This window comes from Nothobranchius furzeri, chromosome 15 (assembly GCF_043380555.1).
Source record: "Nothobranchius furzeri strain GRZ-AD chromosome 15, NfurGRZ-RIMD1, whole genome shotgun sequence".
Lineage (NCBI taxonomy): Eukaryota > Metazoa > Chordata > Actinopteri > Cyprinodontiformes > Nothobranchiidae > Nothobranchius > Nothobranchius furzeri.
In genome coordinates this window covers 62,974,780-62,993,774 of record NC_091755.1, presented here as the reverse complement: position 1 = coordinate 62,993,774, position 18,995 = coordinate 62,974,780, and the positions used below count along the sequence as shown (strand labels likewise).

The window sequence follows — 18,995 nt, the reverse complement described above, 5'->3', positions numbered from 1 at the left end:
CGTAAGAGCTAGGCATAAACAAAAAATGAATAAATCATAAAATAAACCATAATGCATAACTGATTACATTGGTAGTCGTTTTCACAATTAATACAATCATATAGACACGTTCCGTTTTCATAACAACATTCTGAATTATAATTACAAACCTTGTTCCCCTTATCAACTGAAGCTAGACAGAAGTATTCCTCAAACTTTCTTTGTCTTCTTCTCCGTGAACTGTTAATAGCCTATCCTTTGCTCCGTCTTTACTTCAAATTGATTTCCGTTTGCTTCTTCTGTGTTGCGCCCGTTGCGCCTCCCTACTTGGCTACGGTTGCTATGACGCTATCAAAATAAAAGCCCGTATACCTTTGCCGTTGTTAAACATAAAGAAATAGTTCACCTTTACATTCACCTTTACACTCCCACCAAATTATTTACTATTGAACATATAAACACAAATAATTTTTCCATAACAATAACAGTAGCTTAACAGATACTTTGTATAAAATTCAAAAACAAAAAATAAATAAATAAAACATTTTCCAACACTTTAAAGTATCGTAGATTCAAACATTACAGTCTTCTAACAACAAGACCAACTTATGAACAGGGCGTTCTACCACAGACATTTTGCTGACACGTTGGCCCTTGTTGTTTAGATTTTTGTCTGCAGAGGCTATTTTGACCTTTCTGACAAGTTCATCAGTGTCCTGCACAGTGTCCACGATTCGACCAAGTTTCCATTGAGAGCGTGGTAGCATGTCATCTTTGTCCATCACTATGTCTCCAATTTGCATGTTTCTTTTAGGTGTGTGCCATTTTTGTCTCACTATAAGGTTCTGAAGGTACTCTTTTCTCCATCTGCTCCAGAACTGCTCAAGAAGGTACTGAACTTGGCGCCACCGCTTTCGTGCATACATGTCCTCTTTTATGAATGTTCCTGGTGGAGGCAGAGCACTTGAAGTTTTCATTGTGATGAGATGGTTTGGAGTTAGTGGCTCCAGACTGTTTGGATCATTAAGATTGTCCGTAGTTAAAGGGCGGCTGTTTACTATTGCAGCTGCTTCATAGAGAAAAGTCCTGAGTAAAGAGTCAGTAAGCCGACCTGGAGTGAGAGCCAATGTTGCGTTGAGAACATTTTTCACAGTCCGTATTTGTCGTTCCCATACTCCACCTGCGTGACTTGCGTGAGGTGTGTTTAGAACAAAATCACATTGTTTTTCTGCAAGGAAGACTGATAGCTTGCCAGTGTCCATTTCACTTTGTGCTGCATTGAGTTCGTTTTTGGCACCTATGAAATTAGTACCCTGATCACATTTTATTTGTCTGACAGAGCCTCTTAGAGCGATGAAGCATCTGAGTCCATTTATAAAGGTGTCCGTAGATAAGTCCTCTAACATTTCAACATGCACTGCACGTGAATAGAAGCATGTGAAAAGGAGTCCATACCTTTTCTGTTTTTTACGTGCTTGTTTGGTCAGAAATGGTCCAAAAACATCCATACCACAGTAGGTGAAGGGTGGAGATTGTTCAGTCCTCTCTGTGGGTAAATCCCTCATTTTTTGTCCTTCCACAGGCCTTCTTTGTTTACGACAGAACACACACTGCCGAATGTAGGAGGAAACCCTTTGGCTCAATTTTGGGATCCAATAGCCACTGGATCGTATCTCATTCATGGTGAAGCCTTTTCCTTGATGATTAACTCTTTCATGAGACTGTGCGATTATCAGTTTTGCAATGTGATGTTCTCCGGGAATGAGTGTTGGCTGTTTGATTGAATTGGGCAGAGATGAAAGCTGAAGCCTTCCACCAACCTTGAGCACACCGTCTTTGTTTATGAAAACATCCAAGTTGCTTATTTTGCTGTTCTTTGGGAGTTGTTTGCCTTTTTTGAGTGTGTCTATTTCATTTTGATACACTTGTCCTTGCAAATCTTTGATGATCACAGTTTCAGCTATTTTTCTTTCAGCTACAGTGGTGAGTGTCTTTGATTTGTCTTTGAGCAGATATCGTCTGAGACGTGCTACAGCACTAACTGCACGGGACCAGGAGGAGAACTTTGTGAGGTGGTCACAGAGACTTGCATGTTTTACAGCTTGAGTGTTTAGGGTCTGCACCTTTCTCACCTCTGGGTCTCCTACTGGGAGCTCGATAGTCTTTCTTGTTGGAAGCTGTATTTCTCCTTTCCACAGAAACTGAGGGCCGGTGAGCCAGTTGGATGAAAGCAGTTCCTTTACAGAAGTGCCCCTGGAAGCCATGTCGGCGGGATTTTCATCAGTAGGTACATGAAACCATTGTTGCGGTGAAGTGTGGCTCCGTATTTTCTGCACTCTATTCGCAACAAACGTGTGGAAGCGCCTTGCCTCATTATTTATGTATCCTAAAGTGACCTTTGAATCTGTCCAAAAGAACTCTTCTACATCATCGTAGAGCAGCTCCTCCTTTAGCATTTTGCTCACTGTGACTGATACTGTGGCTGCGGTGAGTTCCAACCTGGGTATAGTGGTGACCTTTGTGGGTGAGACACGTGCTTTGCCCATGACAAAGGCACAATGAACTTCTTTGTTTTTGTTTGTGAGTCTAAGATAGGTACATTGGCCGTATCCTGCGGTGCTTGCATCTGAAAAGTGATGTAATTCTCCTTTGATCACTTCTCCAAATTCTGCAGGAGCATAACATCTGTTTATCTGGACGTTCTTTAAATTTTGCAGGTCTCCTTTCCAGCACTCCCACCGTGGCCTGAGGTGGTCTGGTATTGGGTCGTCCCAGTCTGTTCCTTGACGGCACATTTCTTGGAGAATTCCCTTGCCGTTGAGCACATAAGGAGCTAAAAATCCGAGGGGATCATATATTGCTGCAACTGCTGATAGGATGCCCCGCCTGGTTGGGGGTTGGTCCTTCAGCATGATGTTGAACGTAAAGCAGTCTTTCTCTACATTCCAATAAATGCCAAGGGCTCTTTCTGTTTGTGCCTCTTTGAATGTCAAGTCCTTTGTTTTTGTATCTGTTGCCAGCTCTGATGTTGGGATGCTGTTTAAAACATCAGTGTTGTTGGATACAAACTTATGCAGCCTTAATCCACCCTTTGCACATAGCTCACGTGCTTCCTTTACTAGTTGAATAGCATCCTCAGTTTTTTGTACGCTGGTGACTCCGTCATCTACATAGAAGTCCCTGGTTATGAACTGTGAGCCTACAGGATATGCAGATCTGTTTTCCTTAGCCAGATGTTTGAGTCCATAGTTCGCACACCCTGGGGATGAAGCAGCGCCAAAAAGGTGGACTGTCATCCTGTATGCTTGTGGCTGGCTGTTAACGTCACCATCTTTCCACCATAAGAAGCGCAAATAGTTGCGATCATCTTCCTTAACCTGAAACTGGTGGAACATTTTTTCAATGTCGCACATTAGAGCGACTTTATGCTGTCTGAAGCGCACCAAAACACCAGTTAAACTGTTGATCATGTCAGGGCCATTTAGTAAATGATCATTAAGGCAGGTACCATTGTGTTTAGCTGAACAGTCAAAAACTATGCGCAACCTGTCAGGTTTCTTTGGATGATAAACACCGTGGTGAGGTATATACCATGTCTCACCAGGTGGTCCAATATCGTCAGTTTCTTCTGCATCACCTCTTTTGATCATTTCATTCATGAATTTCATGTAATCCTCCTTGTATTTTTGATCCTTCATGAGTTTGCGTTTCAGTTGACTTAGTCTGCTTTCAGCAAGTTGTCTGTTAGTTGGCATTTGTGGTCTTTTCCTGAACGGCAATGGCATTTCATAATTTCCCTTTTTCGTTTGTACTATGCCTTCCTCAAGTTTTTGGAGGAATAATAGATCCTCTTGTGACACAGTCTTTTCATTTCTTTCAGCGTCTTTAAAGTCTCTTTCCAAAACACGTATTGCGTCTGCTGGAGTGGAAGGAGGAACCTCTTTAACGGTGCATCTGTGACAAAGCCTGGTTGCCATGTCTGTTTTCTCTTCAGGGTCTGAGTTGCCTACAATGCTCCATCCCAAATCAGTCTGAAGAGCATAAGGTTCATTATCTTTTCCTAAGATTACTTGTTTAGGTGCTAGAGCTCTAGGACAAGTATAACCTATGAGGAGACTTATCTCACAACTGAGAAGTGGAGGGATTTCATCTGCAATGGGCAGCAAGTGACTCCACTGTTTGGCTGTTTCACATGTGGGTATGTGTTCTCTGTTAGCAGGGATGCAGTCCTTTGAATATGCCGTAGGAAGCTTTATGACTGTGGCTGAGTTATAGCCTCTCACCAAGAGATCAGACACCCTTTCACTGCTTACAACTGCATTTTTTCCCATCATGGTAGTCAGTTTTAGCTTTACTGGGCAAACATCTGCCTGCAGCTCATGTGTTACATCCTGATCAATGAAGACAGCATCACTCTGCGTGTCTAATAGCGCATAAACCAGTTTTTCTTTGAGTGGGTTGTTAGCAGTTGACAGCCACACTGGAACTATCATTGATGTGCTGATTGTGTGTTCAGGTCTGGCAACATTGAGTGACATAGCCGTCGCTGCTGCAGGTGAGTTAACTTGAGTTCCATTATTTACACTCACTTGTGTCTCTTTTTGTAGGCTGTTCCAATAATTGTCGTCATGAAGACAGGTAGGATGCCTCTTTGAGCAGGTGTCACAACTGAAGCGGTGTTTGCAGTCTTTGGCATTGTGACCTTGTTTTAGACAACCATAACAAAGTTTTTTCTCCTTCACAAACTTTCTTCTGTTTTCTAGAGACAGTTTTAAGAAGTCTGGACACTTGTGGAGTGGATGTGCAATCTGACACAGAACACATGAAAAATCCTTTGATGTTATTATTATTGACTGTGTGTCACTTTGTTCCGTTGAATTTGTCTTAAAAACACTTGCTTTGTTCCCTTTTCGTTCTTTTGTGTTTCCTTTGTCGCTGTTAGTTTCAGAGTAACGAAGGGCGTGAATGGAGGTGAATGGGTTACATGCAACTTCAGCTTCAACAGAGAGAAAGGATGCAAACTCACTAAAACTTGGAAACTCACCACCTTCCATTAAAGTCTTTGTTACCTGTCGGTTCCATCTTGCATTTATCCAGTCTGGTAGTTTGTGCAGTAATTTTTGATTTTCCTCGCAGTCGTTAAGTATTTGCAAACCCTTTACATGAGGCATAGCGAGCATGCATGCATTTAGGAAGTCCGCAAAAGTTCTTAATCCATCAGCATCTCTGGACTGCACCTTTGGCCATTTTGATAGCTTCTCTCGGAATGATTTCTGTATAATAAAGGGCTGGCCGTATCTTTGGTTTAACTTGTCCCAAGCGTCCTTATATGCGGCTTCATCACTCCTAAAGAAAGTCCCTTCAATGCATTTGCGAGCTGACCCTGTTACATATCTCTTCAAATAGTACAGTTTATCTGCTGCTGAGATGCCCCTTTGATCAATCAGTGATGTAAATGTGGATTTCCATTCAATGAAATGCATTGGGTCGCCACTAAAAACTGTTGGTTCTGGCGTAGGAAGTTTGTTTAATCTTATGCTGTCTTGAACTGCCTGTGCTAGCTGGGTAACACTGGAGGGAGCTTCCTGCACTGCTGGTGCCAACTCAGTAACAGTAGGGGGGGCTGTCTGCACAGAACCAAAGGAGACTGCTGGTAACGGCTGTTTAGGTGTGATGTTTGGGCTCACCTTTTCATCTGTAATTGACTGTACATTACCCACTTGTAGTAAATGCCTGTCATATGCTTCAAATCTGGCTCGAGCTGCTTTCACATCCCTTTGTGCTCTCAGGCGTTCTAACTCTGCATTTTGAACTGCCACCTGTTTTTTATGCTCTTCCTCTAGAGCCCTTATTTTTTCTTGTTGTCTTTGTTCCTCCAGCGCGACCTCATACTCAACCTCCTTTGCTGCTAGTTCTGCTGCTGCTTCAGCTCGTTTTGCTGTAAGATGGGAAGCTGAGGATCGCTGGCTGCGATTTGATGCTGCAGTTGATCCATATATGGAAATGGCGTATTCATGCTCTAAAAGTTCACGTAAACGAGCTTTTTCACGATCTGCATCAAAATCTCCATCAACACCACTTATTCTTTCCAGAATTATCCCTATGATCCCCTTAGTTACTGCTTCACATGCATCGATCTTTCTCCTTACGTCAGATGATGGTGCCATTTGGGTTCTATTTTCTGAATATAACTTTAATAGATCATCTCTCCTTTCTTCTATTATGTCAGCAAGTTCTGACATCTCCTTCACTGTTATATCTTCCTTTAATTTTTCTCTTGTTTCACGTGCCTGTGCTTTCCATTGCTCATAAAGGACAAGCATTCTTTTTTCCTTTTGCAGAGTTGTCATCTGTTCAGTTAGGGCCGTTTGACTTACTGTTGCAGCCTGTAAGTCTTCCATTTTACTTTGCCTTGATCCGTTTCAATTCCTGACCAACTTTTGCCCTCTGCTGGACGTTGCGGGTACTGCCGTTGAACCTTGAAACCACACCGTTCGGCAAGAGGGGGCGGTCAAGCTCTTACTGTAGCATTCAGTCAATATCGAGAAGGCCGGAACTGATGGTGAATGATGATTTATTGAGCCGTCCGTATCATCAACCAACCAACGTAAGAGCTAGGCATAAACAAAAAATGAATAAATCATAAAATAAACCATAATGCATAACTGATTACATTGGTAGTCGTTTTCACAATTAATACAATCATATAGACACGTTCCGTTTTCATAACAACATTCTGAATTATAATTACAAACCTTGTTCCCCTTATCAACTGAAGCTAGACAGAAGTATTCCTCAAACTTTCTTTGTCTTCTTCTCCGTGAACCGTTAATAGCCTATCCTTTGCTCCGTCTTTACTTCTAATTGATTTCCGTTTGCTTCTTCTGTGTTGCGCCCGTTGCGCCTCCCTACTTGGCTACGGTTGCTATGACGCTATCAAAATAAAAGCCCGTATACCTTTGCCGTTGTTAAACATAAAGAAATAGTTCACCTTTACATTCACCTTTACACACACAATTCTAAATAAAAACACCAAATTCTAATTAAAAAACACTGAATTCTAATAAAAATACAGTGGATTCTAAATTTAAAAAAGCACTGAATTCTAAATAAAAAACACTGAATTCTAAATAAAAACACCAAATTCTAAATAAAAAAGCACTGAATTCGAAATAAAAAAACACTGAAGTCTAAATAAAAACCACCAAATTCTAAATTAAAAAGCACTGAATTCTAAATAGAAAAAGACTGACTTCTAAAAAAAATATCCAAATTCTCAATACAAAACACTGAATTCTAAATAAAAAGCACTGAATTCTAAATAAAAAACACTGAATTCTAAATTAAAAACACTGAATTCTAAAAAAACACTTAATTCTAAAAAAACACCAAATTCTGGGTAAAAAACACTGAATTCCAATTAAAAAAACACTGAATTCTTATAAAAATACACTAGATTCTAAATTTTAAAAAGCACTGAATTCTAAATAAAAAACCACTGTATTCTCAATAAATAAACACTGAATTCAAAATAAAAAGCACTGAATTCTAAATAAAAAACACTGAATTCTAAATTAAAAACACTGGATTCTAAAAAAGCACCAACATCTAATAAAACACACAAATCTAACAAAAAGCTAAATTTTCTGAATAAAAAGCACTGACTTCTAAATAAAAAACACAAAATTCTGAATAAAAAAACACTGAATTCTAAATAAAACACACAATTCTAAATAAAAACACCAAATTCTAATTAAAAAACACTGAATTCTAATAAAAATACAGTGGATTCTAAATTTAAAAAAGCATTGAATTCTAAATAAAAAACACTGAATTCTAAATAAAAACACCAAATTCTAAATAAAAAAGCACTGAATTCGAAATAAAAAAACACTGAAGTCTAAATAAAAACCACCAAATTCTAAATTAAAAAGCACTGAATTCTAAATAGAAAAAGACTGACTTCTAAAAAAATATCCAAATTCTCAATACAAAACACTGAATTCTAAATAAAAAGCACTGAATTCTAAATAAAAACACTGAATTCTAAATTAAAAACACTAAATTCTAAATAAAAAAACACGTAATTCTAAATAAAAAAACACCAAATTCTGAGTAAAAAACACTGAATTCTAATAAAAATACACTGGATTCGAAATTTAAAAAAAAAACACTGAATTCGAAATAAAAATACACTGAAGTTTAAATAAAAAACACCAAATTCTAAATTAAAAAGCACTGAATTCTAAATAGAAAAAGACTGACTTCTAAAAAAATATCCAAATTCTCAATACAAAACACTGAATTCTAAATAAAAAGCACTGAATTCTAAATAAAAAACACTGAATTCTAAATTAAAAACACTGAATTCTAAATAAAAAAACACCAAAAGCTGAGTAAAAAACACTGAATTCTAATTAATACACACTGAATTCTAATAAAAATACACTGGATTCTAAAATTTAAAAAGCACTGAATTCTAAATAAAAAAAACATTGAATTCTAAATCAAAAACACTTAATTCTAAATAAAAGCACTGAATTCTAAATAAAAAAAACACTGATGTATAAATAAAAACACCAAATTCTAAATTTTAAAAGCACTGAATTCTAAATAGAAAAACACTGAGTTCTAAATAAATAAACACTGAATTCAAAATAAAAAGCACTGAATTCTAAATAAAAACACCAAATTCTAATTAAAAACACTGAATTCTAATAAAAAATACACTGGATTCTAAATTTAAAAAAAGCACTGAATTCGAAATAAAAATACACTGAAGTCTAAATAAAAAACACCAAATTCTAAATTAAAAAGCACTGAATTCTAAATAGAAAAAGACTGACTTCTAAAAAAATATCCAAATTCTCAATACAAAACACTGAATTCTAAATAAAAAGCACTGAATTCTAAATAAAAAAACACTGAATTCTAAATTAAAAACACTGAATTCTAAATAAAATACACTTAATTCGAAATAAAAAACACCAAATTCTGAGTAAAAAAACACTGAATTCTAATTAAAAAACACTGAATTCTAATAAAAATACACTGGATTCTAAATTTAAAAAAGCACCAAATTCTAAATTAAAAAGCACTGAATTATAAATAGAAAAAGACTGACTTCTAAAAAAAATATCCAAATTCTCAATACAAAGCACTGACTTCTAAATAAAAACAACAAATTCTAAATAAAAGCACTGAAGTCTAATTAAAAAACACTGAATTATAAATAAAAAGCACTGAATTCTAAATAAAAAACACTGAATTCTGAATTAAAAACACTGGATTCTAAAAAAGCACCAACATCTAATAAAACACACAAATCTAAAAAAAAGCTAAATTTTACGAATAAAAAGCACTGACTTCTAAATAAAAAACACCAAATTCTGAATAAAAAACACTGAATTCTAAATAAAACACACAATTCTAAATAAAAACACCAAATTCTAATTAAAAACACTGAATTCTAATAAAAATACACTGGATTCTAAATTTAAAAAAGCACTGAATTCTAAATAAAAACACTGAATTCTAAATAAAAACACCAAATTCTAAATAAAAACACTGAATTCTAAATAAAACACACAATTCTAAATAAAAACACCAAATTCTAATTAAAAAACACTGAATTCTAATAAAAATACACTGGATTCTAAATTTAAAAAAGCACTGAATTCGAATTAAAAAAACACTGAAGTCTAAAGAAAAAACACCAAATTCTAAATTAAAAAGCACTGAATTCTAAATAGAAAAAGACTGACTTCAAAAAAAATATCCAAATTCTCAATACAAAACACTGAATTCTAAATAAAAAGCACTGAATTCTAAATAAAAAACACTGAATTCTAAATTAAAAACACTGAATTCTAAAAAAAACACTTAATTCTAAATAAGAAACACCAAATTCTGGGTAAAAAACACTGAATTCTAATTAAAAAAACACTGAATTCTAATAAAAATACACTGGATTCTAAATTTTAAAAAGCACTGAATTCTAAATAAAAAAAACACTGAATTCTAAATCAAAAACACTTAATTCTAAATAAAAGCACTGAATTCTAAATAAAAAGCACTGAATTCTAAATAAAAAACACTGAATTCTACATTAAAAACACTGGATTCTAAAAAAGCACCAACATCTAATAAAACACACAAATCTAACAAAAAGCTAAATTTTACGAATAAAAAGCACTGACTTCTAAAGAAAAAACACCAAATTCTGAATAAAAAACACTGAATTCTGAATAAAACACACAATTCTAAATAAAAACACCAAATTCTAATTAAAAACACTGAATTCTAATAAAAATACACTGGATTCTAAATTTAAAAAAGCACTGAATTCTAAATAAAAAACACTGAATTCTAAATAAAAACACCAAATTCTAAATAAAAACACTGAATTCTAAATAAAACACACAATTCTAAATAAAAACACCAAATTCTAATTAAAAAACACTGAATTCTAATAAAAATACACTGGATTCTAAATTTAAAAAAGCACTGAATTCTAAATAAAAAACCACTGAATTCTAAAGAAAAACACCAAATTCTAAATAAAAAAGCACTGAATTCGAATTAAAAAAACACTGAAGTCTAAATAAAAAACACCAAATTCTAAATTAAGAAGCACTGAATTCTAAATAGAAAAAGACTGACTTCTAAAAAAATATCCAAATTCTCAATACAAAACACTGAATTCTAAATAAAAAGCACTGAATTCTAAATAAAAAACACTGAATTCTAAATTAAAAACACTGAATTCTAAAAAAACACTTAATTCTAAAAAAAACACCAAATTCTGGGTAAAAAACACTGAATTCCAATTAAAAAAACACTGAATTCTTATAAAAATACACTAGATTCTAAATTTTAAAAAGCACTGAATTCTAAATAAAAAACCACTGTATTCTCAATAAATAAACACTGAATTCAAAATAAAAAGCACTGAATTCTAAATAAAAAACACTGAATTCTAAATTAAAAACACTGGATTCTAAAAAAGCACCAACATCTAATAAAACACACAAATCTAACAAAAAGCTAAATTTTCTGAATAAAAAGCACTGACTTCTAAATAAAAAACACCAAATTCTGAATAAAAAAACACTGAATTCTAAATAAAACACACAATTCTAAATAAAAACACCAAATTCTAATTAAAAAACACTGAATTCTAATAAAAATACAGTGGATTCTAAATTTAAAAAAGCACTGAATTCTAAATAAAAAACACTGAATTCTAAATAAAAACACCAAATTCTAAATAAAAAAGCACTGAATTCGAAATAAAAAAACACTGAAGTCTAAATAAAAACCACCAAATTCTAAATTAAAAAGCACTGAATTCTAAATAGAAAAAGACTGGCTTCTAAAAAAAATATCCAAATTCTCAATACAAAACACTGAATTCTAAATAAAAAGCACTGAATTCTAAATAAAAAACACTGAATTCTAAATTAAAAACACTGAATTCTAAAAAAAACACTTAATTCTAAAAAAACACCAAATTCTGGGTAAAAAACACTGAATTCCAATTAAAAAAACACTGAATTCTTATAAAAATACACTAGATTCTAAATTTTAAAAATCACTGAATTCTAAATAAAAAAACACTGTATTCTCAATAAATAAACACTGAATTCAAAATAAAAAGCACTGAATTCTAAATAAAAAACACTGAATTCTAAATTAAAAACACTGGATTCTAAAAAAGCACCAACATCTAATAAAACACACAAATCTAACAAAAAGCTAAATTTTCTGAATAAAAAGCACTGACTTCTAAATAAAAAACACAAAATTCTGAATAAAAAAACACTGAATTCTAAATAAAACACACAATTCTAAATAAAAACACCAAATTCTAATTAAAAAACACTGAATTCTAATAAAAATACAGTGGATTCTAAATTTAAAAAAGCACTGAATTCTAAATAAAAAACACTGAATTCTAAATAAAAACACCAAATTCTAAATAAAAAAGCACTGAATTCGAAATAAAAAAACACTGAAGTCTAAATAAAAACCACCAAATTCTAAATTAAAAAGCACTGAATTCTAAATAGAAAAAGACTGACTTCTAAAAAAATATCCAAATTCTCAATACAAAACACTGAATTCTAAATAAAAAGCACTGAATTCTAAATAAAAAACACTGAATTCTAAATTAAAAACACTAAATTCTAAATAAAAAAACACGTAATTCTAAATAAAAAAACACCAAATTCTGAGTAAAAAACACTGAATTCTAATAAAAATACACTGGATTCGAAATTTAAAAAAAAAAACACTGAATTCGAAATAAAAATACACTGAAGTCTAAATAAAAAACACCAAATTCTAAATTAAAAAGCACTGAATTCTAAATAGAAAAAGACTGACTTCTAAAAAAATATCCAAATTCTCAATACAAAACACTGAATTCTAAATAAAAAGCACTGAATTCTAAATAAAAAACACTGAATTCTAAATTAAAAACACTGAATTCTAAATAAAAAACACCAAAAGCTGAGTAAAAAACACTGAATTCTAATTAATACACACTGAATTCTAATAAAAATACACTGGATTCTAAAATTTAAAAAGCACTGAATTCTAAATAAAAAAAACATTGAATTCTAAATCAAAAACACTTAATTCTAAATAAAAGCACTGAATTCTAAATAAAAAAAAACACTGATGTATAAATAAAAACACCAAATTCTAAATTTTAAAAGCACTGAATTCTAAATAGAAAAACACTGAGTTCTAAATAAATAAACACTGAATTCAAAATAAAAAGCACTGAATTCTAAATAAAAACACCAAATTCTAATTAAAAACACTGAATTCTAATAAAAAATACACTGGATTCTAAATTTAAAAAAAGCACTGAATTCGAAATAAAAATACACTGAAGTCTAAATAAAAAACACCAAATTCTAAATTAAAAAGCACTGAATTCTAAATAGAAAAAGACTGACTTCTAAAAAAATATCCAAATTCTCAATACAAAACACTGAATTCTAAATAAAAAGCACTGAATTCTAAATAAAAAAACACTGAATTCTAAATTAAAAACACTGAATTCTAAATAAAATACACTTAATTCGAAATAAAAAACACCAAATTCTGAGTAAAAAAACACTGAATTCTAATTAAAAAACACTGAATTCTAATAAAAATACACTGGATTCTAAATTTAAAAAAGCACCAAATTCTAAATTAAAAAGCACTGAATTATAAATAGAAAAAGACTGACTTCTAAAAAAAATATCCAAATTCTTAATACAAAGCACTGACTTCTAAATAAAAACAACAAATTCTAAATAAAAGCACTGAAGTCTAATTAAAAAACACTGAATTATAAATAAAAAATACTTAATTCTAAATAAAAAACACAAAATTCTGAGTAAAAACAGAATTCTAAATAAAATCACAAATCTAAATAAAAACACCGAATTGTAATTAAAAAAAACCTGAATTCTAATAAAAATACACTGGATTCTAAATTATAAAAAGCACTGAATTCTAAATAAAAAAAACACTGAAGTATAAATAAAAAACACGAAATTCTAAATTTTACAAGCACTGAATTCTAAATAGAAAAACACTGACTTCTAAAAAAATCCAAATTCTCAATACAAAACAATGAATTCTAAATAAAAACCACTGAATTCTAAATAAAAAAACCACTGAATACTAAATAAAAACACCAAATTCTAAATAAAAAAGCACTGAATTCTAAATAGAAAAAGACTGACTTCTAAAAAAAATATCCAAATTCTCAATACAAAGCACTGACTTCTAAATAAAAACACCAAATTCTAAATAAAAGCACTGAAGTCTAATTAAAAAACACTGAATTATAAATAAAAAATACTTAATTCTAAATAAAAAACACAAAATTCTGAGTAAAAACAGAATTCTAAATAAAATCACAAATCTAAATAAAAACACCGAATTGTAATTAAAAAAAAACTGAATTCTAATAAAAATACACTGGATTCTAAATTATAAAAAGCACTGAATTCTAAATAAAAAAAAACACTGAAGTATAAATAAAAAACACGAAATTCTAAATTTTACAAGCACGGAATTCTAAATAGAAAAACACTGACTTCTAAAAAAATCCAAATTCTCAATACAAAACAATAAATTCTAAATAAAAACCACTGAATTCTAAATAAAAAAACCACTGAATACTAAATAAAAACACCAAATTCTAAATAAAAAAGCACTGAATTCTAAATAGAAATAGACTGACTTCTAAAAAAAATATCCAAATTCTCAATACAAAACACCAAATTCTGAGTAAAAAACACTGAATTCTAATTAAAAAACACTGAATTCTAATAAAAATACACTGGATTCTAAATTTAAAAAAGCACTGAATTCTAAATAAAAAAACACTGAATTCGAAATAAAAAACACTGAAGTCTAAATAAAAAACACCAAATTCTAAATTAAAAAGCACTGAATTCTAAATAGAAAAAGACTGACTTCTAAAAAAAATATCCAACTTCTCAATACAAAGCACTGACTTCTAAATAAAAACACAAAATTCTGAATAAAAAAACTGAATTCTAAATAAAATCACAATTCTAAATAAAAAAACCAAATTGTAATTAAAAAACCCTGAATTCTAATAAAAATACACTGGATTCTAAATTATAAAAAGCACTGAATTCTAAATAAAAAAAACACTGAATTCTAAATAAAAACACCAAATTCTAAATAAAAGCACTGAATTCTAAATAAAAAACACTGAAGTACGAATAAAAAACACGAAATTCTAAATTTTACAAGCACTTAATTCTAAATAGAAAAACGCTGACTTCTAAAAAAAATCGATATTCCCAATACAAAACAATGAATTCTAAATAAAAAACAATGAAATCTAAATTAAAAACACTGTATTCTAAATAAAACACACTGAATTCTAAATAAATACCCTGAATTCTAAGTTAAAAAAAACTCTGAATTCTAATTGAAAAACACTGCATTCTAAATAAAAAAAGCACTGAATTCTAAATAAAAAGCACTGAATTCTAAATAAAAAACACTGAATTCTGATCAAAAATACACCGAATTCTAAATAAAAAACTGTGAAATCTAAATAAATACACTGAATTCTAAATAAAAGCACTGAATTCTAAATAAAACAACACTGAAGTATAAATAAAAAACACCAAATTCTAAATTTTAAAAGCACTGAATTCTAAATAGAAAAACACTGAATTCTAAATAAATAAACACTGAATTCTAAATAAAAAGCACTGAATTCTAAATTAAAAGCACTGAATTCTAAATAAAAAACACTGAATTCTAAATTAAAAACACTGGATTCTAAAAAAGCACCAACATCTAATAAAACCCACAAATCTAACAAAAAGCAAATTTTTCTGAATAAAAAGCACTGACTTCTAAATAAAAAACACCAAATTCTGAATAAAAAACACTGAATTCTAAATAAAACACACAATTCTAAATAAAAACACCAAATTCTAATTAAAAAACACTGAATTCTAATAAAAATACACTGGATTCTAAATAAAAAAAAAGCACTGATTTCTAAATAAAAAACACTGAATTCTAACTAAAAACACCAAATTCTAAATAAAAACACTGAATTCTAAATAAAACACACAATTCTAAATAAAAACACCAAATTCTAATTAAAAAACACTGAATTCTAATAAAAATACACTGGATTCTAAATTTAAAAAAGCACTGAATTCTAAATAAAAAACCACTGAAATCTAAAGAAAAACACCAAATTCTAAATAAAAAAGCACTGAATTCGAATTAAAAAAACACTGAAGTCTAAATAAAAAACACCAAATTCTAAATTTTAAAAGCACTGAATTCTAAATAGAAAAAGACTGACTTCTAAAAAAAATATCCAAATTCTCAATACAAAACACTGAATTCTAAATAAAAAGCACTGAATTCTAAATAAAAAACACTGAATTCTAAATTAAAAACACTGAATTCAAAAAAAAACACTTAATTCTAAATAAAAAACACCAAATTCTGGGTAAAAAACACTGAATTCTAATTAAAAAAACACTGAATTCTAATAAAAATACACTGGATTCTAAATTTTAAAAAGCACTGAATTCTAAATAAAAAAACACTGAATTCTAAATCAAAAACACTTAATTCTAAATAAAAGCACTGAATTCTAAATAAAAAGCACTGAATTCTAAATAAAAAACACTGAATTCTAAATTAAAAACACTGGATTCTAAAAAAGCACCAACATCTAATAAAACACACAAATCTAACAAAAAGCTAAATTTTACGAATAAAAAGCACTGACTTCTAAATAAAAACACCAAATTCTGAATAAAAAACACTGAATTCTAAATAAAACACACAATTCTAAATAAAAACACCAAATTCTAATTAAAAACACTGAATTCTAATAAAAATACACTGGATTCTAAATTTAAAAAAGCACTGAATTCTAAATAAAAAACACTGAATTCTAAATAAAAACACCAAATTCTAAATAAAAACACTGAATTCTAAATAAAACACACAATTCTAAATAAAAACACCAAATTCTAATTAAAAAACACTGAATTCTAATAAAAATACACTGGATTCTAAATTTTAAAAAGCACTGAATTCTAAATAAAAAACCACTGAATTCTAAAGAAAAACACCAAATTCTAAATAAAAAAGCACTGAATTCGAATTAAAAAAACACTGAAGTCTAAATAAGAAACACCAAATTCTAAATTAAAAAGCACTGAATTCTAAATAGAAAAAGACTGACTTCTAAAAAAAATATCCAAATTCTCAATACAAAACACTGAATTCTAAATAAAAAGCACTGAATTCTAAATAAAAACACTGAATTCTAAATAAAAAACACTGAATTCTAAAAAAAACACTTAATTCTAAAAAAAAACACCAAATTCTGGGTAAAAAACACTGAATTCTAATAAAAAAAAACACTGAATTCTTATAAAAATACACTGGATTCTAAATTTTAAAAAGCACTGAATTCTAAATACAAAAACACTGTATTCTCAATAAATAAACACTGAATTCAAAATAAAAAGCACCGAATTCTAAATAAAAAACACTGAATTCTAAATTAAAAACACTGGATTCTAAAAAAGCACCAACATCTAATAAAACACACAAATCTAACAAAAAGCTAAATTTTCTGAATAAAAAGCACTGACTTCTAAATAAAAAACACCAAATTCTGAATAAAAAAACACTGAATTCTAAATAAAACACACAATTCTAAATAAAAACACCAAATTCTAATTAAAAAACACTGAATTTTAATAAAAATACAGTGGATTCTAAATTTAAAAAAGCACTGAATTCTAAATAAAAAACACTGAATTCTAAATAAAAACACCAAATTCTAAATAAAAAAGCACTGAATTCGAAATAAAAAAACACTGAAGTCTAAATAAAAAACACCAAATTCTAAATTAAAAAGCACTGAATTCTAAATAGAAAAAGACTGACCTCTAAAAAAAAATCCAAATTCTCAATACAAAACACTGAATTCTAAATAAAAAGCACTGAATTCTAAATAAAAAACACTGAATTCTAAATTAAAAACACTAAATTCTAAATAAAAAAACACGTAATTCTAAATAAAAAACACCAAATTCTGAATAAAAAACACTGAATTCTAATAAAAATACACTGGATTCTAAATTTTAAAAAGCACTGAATTCTAAATAAAAAACCACTGAATTCTAAAGAAAAACACCAAATTCTAAATAAAAAAGCACTGAATTCGAATTAAAAAAACACTGAAGTCTAAATAAGAAACACCAAATTCTAAATTAAAAAGCACTGAATTCTAAATAGAAAAAGACTGACTTCTAAAAAAAATATCCAAATTCTCAATACAAAACACTGAATTCTAAATAAAAAGCACTGAATTCTAAATAAAAACACTGAATTCTAAATAAAAAACACTGAATTCTAAAAAAAACACTTAATTCTAAAAAAAAACACCAAATTCTGGGTAAAAAACACTGAATTCTAATAAAAAAAAACACTGAATTCTTATAAAAATACACTGGATTCTAAATTTTAAAAAGCACTGAATTCTAAATACAAAAACACTGTATTCTCAATAAATAAACACTGAATTCAAAATAAAAAGCACCGAATTCTAAATAAAAAACACTGAATTCTAAATTAAAAACACTGGATTCTAAAAAAGCACCAACATCTAATAAAACACACAAATCTAACAAAAAGCTAAATTTTCTGAATAAAAAGCACTGACTTCTAAATAAAAAACACCAAATTCTGAATAAAAAAACACTGAATTCTAAATAAAACACACAATTCTAAATAAAAACACCAAATTCTAATTAAAAAACACTGAATTTTAATAAAAATACAGTGGATTCTAAATTTAAAAAAGCACTGAATTCTAAATAAAAAACACTGAATTCTAAATAAAAACACCAAATTCTAAATAAAAAAGCACTGAATTCGAAATAAAAAAACACTGAAGTCTAAATAAAAAACACCAAATTCTAAATTAAAAAGCACTGAATTCTAAATAGAAAAAGACTGACTTCTAAAAAAAAATCCAAATTCTCAATACAAAACACTGAATTCTAAATAAAAAGCACTGAATTCTAAATAAAAAACACTGAATTCTAAATTAAAAACACTAAATTCTAAATAAAAAAACACGTAATTCTAAATAAAAAACACCAAATTCTGAATAAAAAACACTGAATTCTAATAAAAATACACTGGATTCTAAATTTTAAAAAGCACTGAATTCTAAATAAAAAAACACTGAATTCTAAATCAAAAACACTTAATTCTAAATAAAAGCACTGAATTCTAAATAAAAAAAAACACTGAAGTATAAATAAAAAACACCAAATTCTAAATTTTAAAAGCACAGAATTCTAAATAGAAATACACTGAATTCTAAATAAATAAACACTGAATTCAAAATAAAAAGCACTGAATTATAAATAAAAAGCACTGAATTCTAAATAAAAAGCACTGAATTCTAA

At 29.6% G+C, this 18,995-nt stretch overlaps 1 protein-coding gene across 1 annotated transcript; it reads right to left on the bottom strand.

The window, feature by feature from the left end:
- Window positions 1–240: 240 nt before the first annotated feature.
- Window positions 241–6,982, bottom strand: LOC129160629 (uncharacterized). The gene is made up of 2 exons (XM_054737555.2): window positions 6,735–6,982; window positions 241–6,593 (listed from the first exon to the last, which is right to left on the bottom strand). The coding sequence occupies exon 2, from the start codon at window positions 6,378–6,380 to the stop codon at window positions 552–554; it is 5,829 nt and encodes a 1,942-aa protein (XP_054593530.2). The 5' UTR covers window positions 6,381–6,593; window positions 6,735–6,982; the 3' UTR covers window positions 241–551.
- Window positions 6,983–18,995: the final 12,013 nt, after the last annotated feature.

Coding starts and splice junctions, on each gene's coding strand:
- LOC129160629 (XM_054737555.2), bottom strand. CDS start 6,380: ATGGAAGACTTACAGGCTGCAACAGTAAGTCAAACGGCCCTAACTGAA.